This window comes from Oxyura jamaicensis, chromosome 7 (genome assembly GCF_011077185.1).
Source record: "Oxyura jamaicensis isolate SHBP4307 breed ruddy duck chromosome 7, BPBGC_Ojam_1.0, whole genome shotgun sequence".
Classification (NCBI taxonomy): domain Eukaryota; kingdom Metazoa; phylum Chordata; class Aves; order Anseriformes; family Anatidae; genus Oxyura; species Oxyura jamaicensis.
This window is the reverse complement of record NC_048899.1, coordinates 31,873,162-31,885,582: the sequence shown is the minus strand read 5'-3', so window position 1 is coordinate 31,885,582 and position 12,421 is coordinate 31,873,162. Positions and strand designations below refer to the sequence as shown.

The 12,421-nt window shown below is 39.1% G+C and overlaps 1 protein-coding gene across 1 annotated transcript in view; it reads right to left on the bottom strand.

Moving 5' to 3' along the window:
• Window positions 1-11,766, bottom strand: part of SLC35F5 (solute carrier family 35 member F5) — a 35,150-nt gene extending 23,384 nt beyond the window's left edge. Inside the window, exons 1-5 of the mRNA XM_035331128.1 lie at window positions 11,624-11,766; window positions 9,091-9,161; window positions 6,888-6,963; window positions 2,913-3,054; window positions 1,628-1,771 (exon numbers count right to left, since the gene is read on the bottom strand). Of these exons, the coding sequence (XP_035187019.1) occupies window positions 1,628-1,771; window positions 2,913-3,047 (279 nt within the window). The 5' untranslated portion in view covers window positions 3,048-3,054; window positions 6,888-6,963; window positions 9,091-9,161; window positions 11,624-11,766. The remainder of the gene's footprint in view (window positions 1-1,627; window positions 1,772-2,912; window positions 3,055-6,887; window positions 6,964-9,090; window positions 9,162-11,623) is intronic.
• Between the last annotated feature and the right edge of the window lie 655 nt (window positions 11,767-12,421).

Below are 12,421 nucleotides of genomic sequence, written 5' to 3'. Positions count from 1 at the left end.
TAAATCTACAAAGCCTCTGATGTAGAAGAGGGCTTAAAGTAAAGTGTGTTTACCTAAACAATCACTGTTGAAATAAAAATTCATAAATACATCATTTTTGTTCCAGGCTGATAAACACACAGCATTTTAAAGGCACTTACAGTAATTATGCAATTGCATATCTAACTAAGTTCTTCAAAAGTCTCTGCAAAAAAATACTACTTTAAAATGCACTCTACAGTCCTTTGTGTTGTTCTTTCTAAGTATCTGAACATCAAAAGCAAATAGTTATTTCCTACAAATTATTAAAAACTACCTTTATAGGGTAATATAAAAGGAAAACAACAGGATTCCAGGAGCAGTCCCATGAGTGCCACACATAAAACATGTAAGATTCAGTCGTCTTACTCATTGCTGCCCACGTCATATGAGAATTAAGTATTATCTCTGTCTTTGACATAGCACTGCTCTGGATTCTGCTGGTCAATGTAACCACTACCATTCACGCTAGGCGAGAGCCACTCATTCTACTCATCTGCTTAGATTAGTAAACCTGATCAGTTTAACTGCTCTGTACAACTAATCATCCTTCAGTGCTTTCATCACATCCTTGTTATTTCTTCCAGTAAAGAACCTATAAATTCTTTTAATTTCCCAGTTATCTTGTGAAGATTCTAAACAGCATAAGGCCTACCAAAAAATATTTCAAGGTATCACCCAACTCTAAATGATTGCCATTTGTTTAACACAACTTTTTAAAGCAAGTTTAACTGCCATGCTATACATGACATTAAGCCCAAGGACCTTTAAGTACGTTACACCTGAAATATCACTATCAGTGACGCTCAATATATCCATATATATCCAATATACTCCTTTCATACAAGCTCTTTTCTATAGAGACATGTTGATTAACAGCATGTTCTTGGATCACCTTTCCTGTTATTTTAATGTGAGATTAGTATAAGGCTAAATGTCCTACTGCTTCCTGAGTCCTGCTGTTCAGCATTCTGAAACACTGGCACAGAACAAGAGGTCTTCCCAACATCTCTCAATTCCTTGGAAAATGCCTCTATTTCTGTCATAATTTTAGACTCTAGCACAAACTGCACCCAATTCTAAGACGGGCAACAGAAGGCCATTCATGCGCATAAAAGGTTGCCAATACTTATATTTGGTAAGCACTAACAGCAGTCTTTCCTAAATACGATGCCCAAAACCTCAAAACTTCTTTGAAAAAAGTCTAAAAATCAACTACTATGTTCAAGTACTAATTGCATTGGTTATAAATGCTGGAGAAGAAAAGGGAACCAACAGTGAGACACATAAGCTCTTCTTGAGAAGAATCATCCTCTGCAACTGCCAAAGGTAAAACACCAGGATAAATGGGCACATGGTCTGGTTCAGTAGAGGATTTCTTATGATTCCTCACATATTTCATACTGCTTTTTCTTTAATTTTTTTCCTCACAAGACTATTACTATTATGATTGCCACCTCAGCCTATGCCATGATTCAGTTCGTAACTACTTTTGTTAAAGCACTATTTAGCAAGTATATTAATTCCACCTTTTTCTATTCTTTATTTTAAATAATTCTGTACAAACTTCTACAAGCATAAAAACAGTTATATAAGTTAAAGTACTTACAAAAGCTGCATGCCTTCCACGAAACCCACGAGTACACTGTTGCCTCCATGGTTTCCAAACAATAAATCCCAAGAGATATAGAACAAACATAGATGTTTTTGCAAATGTACTGAAAAAAGGTTTGTTGTACTTCGTAAAAACATACTGTGGAAAGAAAATAATTGCAGTATCCAAAATTACCAGTTAGGTACAAATTCATAAAAATGAATGAACAGTTTCAGGTATATATAGTCCAGGACATTCTGGTTTCCAAAGTCATAACATTGCAAGTATTGGCACCTATGACCAAAAGACAAGTGGTCCCACCTATTCTGGAGACGTCCTCTCTCAAAGCATCTTAAATGCCATCATGTAAGACACTACACCACCAGAGGAAAGCTACTTTTTAGTTATCAAGCAACATAGTGATATATGCTATACAATTCAAATAGGACCAAGGATACACTCATATACAAACATTTCCTAAACGAAATATCACTTTTATAAGCAATAACATAGTATTCACAAACTAGAGAACATTATTCTAAGTAATATTTCAGAATCAATAGTGTTTCCACCAGGTCATTGGAAAAAAAAGTTACAATAATAGCATGTGAAAGCACATATATTTGTAAATGCTTAGTTTCAGAACTGTCACAGAACATAACTATTCAGAAACCTGAATTTAAGAAGAATTTATTAAAAATTCAATTTCGATAGCTAAAGCTCCACTTTAGGTCCTAAAACTTAACATGAAGTAAATAGCAGACCAGTTTTAAGATGGTGAATATATGAACTAGTTTATGACAAGCTTATCTGCAATTACAGGGCTTAACTCCGTGACCTATGAGTCCTTTAATCCAAGACTTCTAGATGGTCCATACCAAAATCTACCATACTACCTAACTTGTAATGCTGCAACTCGTTTATTACTTCTCAGGAAAAGTTGAGGCGTTATTTTCATCAATATGGCAATAAACAAAAGGAACTCCCAAGTTACAGTACACATTTATGAATTTATGTTATTTCATTTTTAAATTGCCAATAATACCTTCTATATTGAAAGAAGTCGTCACCAAGTTGTGCGTGCTCATAATGTTTAGCATATACAAGTTATTTCAGTAATCCAGTAAAGTAATTCAGTAAATCAGTAATTCAGTAAATTCAGACACTATCTTCCCCGTACTGAGAACAATGTCAAACCTTACACTAGAATGCCTACTGAGCATGAGTGACCATGTTCCCCCTAGATTTTTCTCTTAAATAGGCTTTTTTTTTCTTTTAAGGTTCACAGAACAATACTTACAGAAGTGAGTTCCGAAGAGGCAACCCATATCACATCAACAAGGAGAAGAATGACGATTCCTAGAGCCATTCGCCTGCGCTGAGAGGATGAACTGCTCTGGGAGCTCATTCGATTCATGATAAAAACCCACACCATTTGTAACCTGTTCAGTATTAATAAAGAAATAAAACCCAAAATATTACAAACAAGAATGTAAAAAAGTACAAAAAAATCACACTGGGGGTAGGAAAGACCAAATGCTGCATATATGAAAGAGACCCAGAATGCCTGGAAGCAGATGCTTACACTTGTTAGAAAGGGTATCTTTGACAGATCTGGCGTGAGACTTTCAGAGACAGAGACAATTAAAATGTCAGTCTAGGCTTTTCAAGAATTTATCTTCTGTTCCACCACTGAAACAAGCAAAAGTAGTAAAGCATAAAATGTCTGGAATTTTTATGCTGCGAGTTCTGCAAAATTTCAAACCACTGCATTTCTGTAAATTCAGATACTCTAGGCTTACAGAAGGGATTAGTTTGGCATGTTATGTCACATACAATTCAACTAACAGTAGTTAGAAACTTGCTTAAATTTTAGGATTCAAACATTTCTGAAGATATGGCAACACATTTTAGTAAATTACGATTCTCCCACATGTAAAATGTGAAAAAAATACCTACTTGTAAGCTTAAAAAATCAGATTACACATGCTCTTGAACTATTTTTATATATTGTTTTACACCTTTTTATTTATATATATATATCTACATGATTAATGAGGTACAGGCACGCACCAATTCTAGTGACAAACTTTCAAACGAACAGTAAGCATATACACAACAGAAAGATTTCCCTGGTTAAGATAAAAAAGCTCAAACATTTTAATTATGATTTTGACTGTGCCCCTGCTACATTATACATAGGAATAATCACTTATAAACACTTCATATGCTAAGAAGTGAAAACTACAGCCACAAAGTTTAGGCTTGTCATCTAGTACAGCTTTATGAAAGCCATACAGAGTTCCCAGAAATCACAAGACAAAAAGTTCAGATTTTGACAGACACAAGCCTATTGGCCTTTTCATGGACCTTAGAAATCTTTGTCCAAGGTATTAATAGAAAGGTCTCAATTAAAGCAATTCTAGGAAATTCTAGGAAAGCCCAGCTCAGTTTAAATGTTTTACTCAACTGCCTTTCTTTTTTTTTAACTGTAAGAGTAGGAGTATACTCCTACTCCTGCTCAATAGAAAATTCTGAAGAGAAAATGTATGCAGGAGATGAGCACTATGGCAGTGCATAGACCAACCAGCTCTCTTTTTCTCTCTGTAGGCAGAGAACTTCTGTTTTATTCAAATCACAGAGTAAACATGAGAACAGAAGTGCTTTTGTTTGGGTTGGCCAAAGAAGTGGCACATCCTGACTTTAGAGGGCTTGACTTTGCACAACTCACATTAAATTGAGCATTAATTTTAGAATCTTCAGTAAACATTAGGAGATCAATAAAGTAGATCAATAAAGTAGATCAAAAAATAGAAACAAGACAGAGGAGCTTTTAAAAATCTTGGTTGTGTTGTAACTCAAGTGCTAGTCATGTACATGCCAGACCTACATGCACTCTTATATTCACTAATGTTAGTAGAAGAAGATTCAGAATTATGATACAGCTTTACGAGTGCTGATTATAAGACCCAAACTTAGGAAAACCTTCAACTTTATGATTAGAAACTTCAAATACAAGCTTAGGTATATAACAGACATATCATACCTGTGTCCACTCATAGTAGACTATTTCAAATACTATCTAATGAAACTCCGTGAGATATGCATATGGCAGTTCTATGATTAACATTATCTTATTTTGGGTCTATTTTAAGAAAATGCATTAAGTGTTGACTCCTTACAGAACATATAGCATACCTTGCCATTTATCAACATAAAAACCTAACTCACTATCTTTGAAAGAACTCAAGGAACTGAGAACTAATTCACCTTTATGGAGCAAATCCCAATAAAGAGAGGAGAACTGCTTTGATAATAAAGTTATTTGACTTTAAACTACACTACACTTTGTTTATTCCACATGTCAACATATCCTCACTCACTGCCTTTTCATTACTTGAACATTTTTTAAAGAAGACAGCGCCACAATATCTTCAGCAAGGAAGCTACAAGGTTTTTCTTTCAGACTAGCCTGTTCTTCAGATTAATTATTTATATGTTTGCATGTGCACAAGTGCTTTTCAGATCACTACACTGTTTCCCACCTTTGTTTGCCTCATGCTTCTCCTTTGCTATATATTCTCTGCCACATTCAAATCTAGACACTTTTTCTTTCTCCATTTCTCAAAGGGCTTCTTTTCAAAGAAAAAAAAAATCAGAGTTACTGAAGTATAATTACACCACTAGTTCTATGCTCATATATTCCATGTGTGGGCATTACTTCTAATTATCCTGCTTTTCTGATAAAATGGTGGGATTGACAAAAGAAAGCAGAAGTCTGTAAGTAGATAGAAGCAACGTTATGAAAGACTCAGCAAGGAACTGCAGTTTTTATGCAATACAGAATAAAGAAGAAAACATTTATTTTCAAAGAGAAAATAAATGGGTACATTATTTTAAACCCAAGTAACCACACAAAAACGTTTTGGTGCCTGAAAGCTTGTGAGTTTTTTGAGTTGTTAAGAATGAGTTTAATAGATACTATGTACTAAGCTCTACCAACTTTGCCTCCATTTTATTATGACTAATAGCCTACAAGGCATTGTATTACATTTTATTATATGTAGCCTACAGATCACCCACGTTTTCATAACATGCAGCCAAAATGGAATCTGAGCATAAAGAAGTTCCAAAGGAGCTAAAAGAAAAGTCTCATTCCTTGTCAGGCTACCAGGTGACAAAATAACAATGGTAAGGTATAGCAGAAGTGGAAACTGCTCCATCCTTTCACCACTTATGTGCTGTGGGTAGAAAGGGCATAGGTAGCTGGAAGCAGGAAGGAACAGCAGTTGCCTAGTGGATTTGAAATCTCTACATGACATGCTTACACAACTAGCTCTTCTGTTTGCACCACAAACTGCATCAAAGCATACAGCATGTATAGTCTGTGCAGAGACTGTGCACATTCTGTAGCTGCTGAACGTCGTATCCAACCTGGCTGCGTTAGGCTCCTACAAATTCCTAGCATTAGGATCCTTCAGTGGGAGTGAAATAAAGGACAATAGAATTCCTTGCACTCTGCAGATTAGAGGTTATATATGAAGCTATTCAGAGCTTAAGTATGTGTTACACCATTTCTTTTCTACCTATACGTAGATTTTAAAATTCAAATTAAAAAGCACAGTTACACCTCAAAGTTGAGGGGTTTAGCATGTTACAGCAATAGCAGCTACTGCCTGCTCATTTGATTTGCAAGGTATCTGTTTAACATTTTTGTGTGCCAAATAAATCACTTTTTGCATCACTCTCCCATAACAAGAAAAAAAGCTTAACAAGAAAAGGTGACTACCAACTCTTGATCATGTAGCAAGATGCACCTTCAAGCTAGTAGATGACTAAAAAATGGTTAAGTGACAGTACTAAAATACCTACAACATTGTTTTTTAATTTGCATTTCTTTCATTAGGACAGTGCCTTTTTTAGTACCTGATTTTTCATACCTCACCCACAATCTATCAAAAGACAAATAAATAAGAACTGAAAGTTACATAAAAAGTTTTAGGATAGAATTAAAACCTGTAAAACTTCATATAGAATGCAAAGACAGATAGACTAGTATTTGGGGAATTTTTAAGACAGCCACGTTATCCAACTTATTGACAAATCACTGGTATTTCCAAACTTGCAATGAAATAACAATTCCACACATTCCTTTATATTTGGCTTCTGCACATTGACTGCAATGAACTCCAATTAAAACAAAAACAAAAAAAACAAACAAACAACAACAAAAAAAAAACACAGAAAGAATAAGCTTTATTTTTCGCATACATACCTTCCACAGTAAGTGTAAAAAACAAACAAAAAATGCTAACAAACTTCACACATCACGTCACAGTGAAGATAGTCTCCTAAAAAGAAAGACAAAATTTTGAAAAATGTTGTGTGCATATATTATGCAATTAGCTTCACAAAATATTTTCTAAAATTGCAAGTTCAACAAGCACGTACTGCAACTCAAGTCCTAGATGTTAGAGATATACAAATATAGAACCTCAACAATTGGTACACATAAAAAATGCTGCGACGACAACATTGAATTGCATGAAGACAGGATCAATTACTATTTTTATTTCAAAGAACACGGTCCCTTCCTTATTAACTGAATGCAAGAGGCTCACATGAGAAGGAAGAAGGTGACAACCTTAGTTCTAATTTTATAAGCAATGCAGTGAAAGATCCTATTTCTCAAGCCTACGTTCCTAAGCAAAAATTGAAGTGTTAGAATTAGGAAAGCAGTAGAAGAGCATATAGGCTTTTCAGCCTTTAAAAAATACAGACAGATGGCACACTTCCACATTATTTTTGGTGTAAGTGCATCATCTTTCCTTGATTTGATTCAGTGTTATTATTAACACTTTTTTTAATTGTTATATAGAAAAAGAAACATAATATATTAGGGACTGAGGAAAAGCGTTGTACTATACAAATCAGGAGCCCATCTGATATCTAACCATATGCAAATCCAGACGTTAGCAAATATATGATGCACAACAAAAGGATGTACAACAAAACCGGAACTAACAAACAAGAATAATAAAGCTGCAAGTTTTATTGTTCGGAAGTGCTGGAATGTTTTTTCTTTTCTTAACATGGAAATATCTAACAATTTTATATGTTGCTAAACACTATTTAGGGATTCCCTGTATCATATACCCTACATCTATGCACACCCCATATTAATAAGTCACAAATTAGTGTATATAAGAAGAGGTAGCAGTAAGGGCAGCACTAAACATTTAGCTGAAATTTTGCCTTTGATTACCTCTCAAGCTTGCCTTAAAGTTTATTAACTTTTACCTCCTACAAGAGTTTAACGGATGCTTCTCATTTATTTAAAATAAGATTAAGAGGGAGACTATAAAGATACATCACATAAGTTTATAATTCAGCCCCCATTGAACTCGTCAAGACTTACACACTGCTTAGCATCCAGCAAGTTCAGTCCCTTCACCATACAGTTTACTGAATGACTAAAACAAATCAAAACAGTTTTGAAGATGTACTTTGAAGACACAGGCGTGTGCTTATCCATTTCACATACCACATACACAATGTACACACTGTACATTCTGATGCCTGTCTAGTTCTGTGCCCTCACATGCAAACAGCTGCTGGTCATATTTTCCTTATGCTATCAATGTAACTGGAGATGACAATCAGCATCTCAGATAATCAGGACCTAAACCGGAAAATATTTATCCATACAAAGTTCAAGCATTTTGTTCAGGCCTAATTTATGTCCCAAAAGAAATAATTGTATATAACATTAACAGAAACAAACAGAAAGAAAAAATAAGTTGCTTAAAAATTCTTTTCTCCATGCACACTAAATTAAATATCACTAAACTAAAGATACGATTTAGTTGCATATTTTCCATCCCTACTTAATCCATATTAGCTATACTCAAGTAACCACGTTCAGAATTTACACCCAAATTTAGTTATCATGCAAGAACTGAACGTTACCCCCTACCAGCCCTCAAGATGTGCTGTCGGCTGTAGACCTAGTGGAGCTGGTCACACAAAACTCCTTTCAATGCTTATTAGCAAGAATAAATTCATTTCAGAATAACAGTTTAGCACGTTAATACTACATCTGAGACCTAAAATGAGAACCATGTAAGAGAAGGGTCCTTCCCTTGAAAAACATGGCTTCCCCATTATAAAAGACTTAATTCATGAAGTGCATAAACCCACGATAAATTTAAGCTACCTGAAGACACATGGGATGAAATAGAAATGATGGTTTAGAAGTAAATACAATATTCCACCCTATTAAATCTAGTAGACACTTGAGTCTATGTTTGCCTTCTGTTTCCGTTACTGGGAAATACCATTTCCACACGGTATAACTTTAAAGATACTGGTTGTAATGAGACATTTGAGGGAATATTCATTTTAAATGCATTTATTAATATCATTATAATTTTCAGCAAACAGCATGGCTCTCTTTAAGTCTTTTTAATTTTATTTACCATTTCAATAGTGTTAGAGTTGGGGTTGTCATCTTGTAGAACCATTTTTCAGCTAGTTACATGAAGGTCTTCTGCAGAAGAAAAGAGAAAGTATTTAACGTTCCTTGTCACGTCGCTGTATTTTGTTTCTTTAAACATACCATATCCTAGATCACTTGAGTCACCAACACTTTAATTTATGATGCTCAAAAAAAATATATCTAAAAATGGTCTCTCAAACATAATTAACAACGTGTGTACACAACAGGTCTGTCCGACTCTTACTACACTGAAAATGGAAGAAGCGACTTCTGAGGACATCACATATAACTCCACTACTGATACTTCATGTGCAATCTTGTTTCTGTAGCACTAAATATTTCCTTGGGCACACTATCATGTTTTTTCCACATTAAGAGTTCAACCCTAGAAAGGAAAACCACATGAAGTTCCCAAAATACGAAATCACTCTTGATTTACTGATGATTAGGGAAGAGGTCATTACAAGTAAAAAAACTGACAGAATCATTGGAGCACAAGATTATTGCCCCAAGCTGTTTTACAAAGAAAACAAAACCTCCAAAGAAGTACTTGATAACAAGAACAACAAGAGACCCAGAAGAGAAGCTCAGTCACAAGCTATGGTGCGGGCAAGTCAACTTGAAATTCTTCCTTGTATTTACTCAAGATTATTTCACATACAATATAAGAGACAACATACCAAGATAGGGCTTGCACACAGAAGAAATAGTTTTAGTTTTTCCAGTTATACTGGCTGCTCCAATCATACAAGTTCTGGGATACAACCCCCCTCCTTGAATATGTACTGTCACCATCAGGTGATTCTCACTTTGTGTTTGATTACTTTCAAGATAAGACAGAGACACTGCTTTGACTAATCACAAATAAAAAAAGCTGGAAGTAAACTGGCTGACATTCCCTCCTTCTAAATCTGGAAATCTACATTAAAGCAACTTTGACTTCTGCTGAACTTTCAAGAGGTATCACTGGATGACAGTAAAAGCAAAAAGAGATGGAAAGGTGAGCCTGATGCAACACAACCATCACACTCTCATAAAGCCTGGTAATCTTCACTCAGGGTAAATTCCCTGCAGAATATAATGAAGCAAAAGACCAAAAAAAAGGAAACCTGAAGGCAAGTTTTTCATGCTAGTATTGGGTACTGCAAGTAAAGATCACCATTCTTAGCTAAATAAAAAGTTATACAAGCCCAAAATAGGCAGAGAAAACATACTAATTTTATTACAAAAAAAAAAAAAGGGGGGGGGGGGGCGCTTAGCTTTGCAAAGAGATATTTTGGGAATCTGCTAGTGGGCCATACTGGAAAATATAAGTAATATTTCAAAGTGTTATTGTACAGCTGGATCCTGGTACCTAGGGTATAATTTGAACACTTCAAAACGTTTCCTAATTCTGCACTTATTATTTCTATATGTGAAAACTACATTTATGCAAACTTTTTTCAAGATTTTTGAATAATGCATAACACTGATCTATTGCCTACGTAGCAGTGTCTATCAGCTGTTGCAGCACATAACCACAGAGCTCCAGGTCCAGTCAGCCAGCATCCCAGCATGACTGTGCCCTGTTGGACATAAACAGCTAGTAAGTACCACAGGAATTACAAAGCAGCTTCGGGTTGGCAGTGAAAGCTGACAAGTGAAATTGACATCGCCTTGCTTCTTCCTTCCCTCCAATAAAAAATAGATGAAAAAAAATAACGTCAAGCTGCCAAAGCTCTTTAACTGTTATCATGTACAGACCAGCACACATCTGTTAAACACCTGTAGTTATACATTTAATATCAGCTAAGAATTACAAGTGACATCTACTTCATAGGTTACCCGTGTAATCCTGCCAGATCTAAACATATCGCACTTTGTCACGGGATGAACAGCCGCAGACCTCTGAAAAGAACAAGCACAGCAGCCTTCAGGATTGCATGTCACCGCCACCTGAAAGCTGAGCCTCCCAGGCAAGCGGGGAAAACCACCAAAACCAGACAACAGGCGTGCACGGCCCGGACGGGGGCTTCTCCTCCCTTCCTTCCCGCTTATCTCTGGGGGAAAGCCGCAGGAACGAGGAGCGGGAAGCGAGTCCGCCCCACAACAAGCGGGCGGCCGCGGGGGGAGAAACACAGCCTGGGGCTCACGGAGGAGGAAGGACGGGCTCTTCCTGCCCTCCCAAAGCAAACACCGCAGACCGCGGGGATACCGGCTGCGGGGGCCGAGCCGGGCCGAGCAGGGGCCACACGACCACCGGGGGGGCCTCTCCCCCCGGGCCGACCCCCGCCGGACGCCCCCAACAGCCCCGGGGCGAGGAAAGGCGGCTCCCGGCGGGTCACGGCCGCGCACCGCCCGCTCGGCCCCCTCGGGTCGGGCACGGGGCGAGCGAGGCCTCCGGCCCGCGGCGCCCCCCCGGCGGCAGGGCCGAGCGGGCGGGGGGCTCCGCTGCCCGCCTCCCCTCACCACCCACCGCCCGCAGCCGCTCGGGGGGGCTGGCCGCAGCCCCCTGCCCGCCTCGGCGGAGGTACCTGAGCGCCGCCGGGGGGCCCGCAGCTACGACCGGCGGCGGCGGCGCCGCCCGCTGCCCTCCCCCTGCCCTCCCTCTCAAGATGGAGGCGCGGAGCGAGCCCAGCCCCGAGCACGGGAGCGACCGCCCCGTCCCGCCCCATCGAGCCTCCCGGTCCCATCCTGCTTCTCAGCCCCGTGCTCGGCCCCATCGAGCCTCACGGCCGCGTCTAGCCGCCCGGCCCTGTCCAGCCGCCCGCCAGCCCTGCCCGGCCACCCCTCGCGGGCGCAGCGCCCTTCAGCCCGAAATGGCGGCGCTGGGGCTCCCCGAAGGCCGCGGGGGTTTGTCGCCTCTCGGTCCGGCCCTCTGCGGGCCTTTTCTCCTCTGTGCCGCCCCAGGGCTGCGCTAGGCCTCCAGGAGACGTCTGGAGGAGGAAGGGGCTGCGAGGGGCTCAACAGAGCCCTGCCTCGTGATAGCTGCGTTGGCACGCCAATTATAAATAAACGGCTTTGAAACCTTGCCGTTTCTCTGGCTGTGTGCACTACATCCAGATTTCTTGGGCTTGGAAAAAGGGGTGGTAAAGCGGGGGTTTGAGTAGTTTCTTCAAAAGCATCGGTCACCCCCCTGCGGCTGGGAAGCGCCGTGCCAGGTTGTGCAGAGCAGGGCGGCTGCGGGCTTCAGCAGAACCACAGCCTGCTCCCAGAACAAAAATGGGACGGAACAGCCTCGATGGACGAGAATTTCCTTCGGTTAGAAGTCACCGTCCAGCATTTGTTCGGTCTCTTCCAGGCAGTGAAGATACCGGAGGGAGATAAGCAGG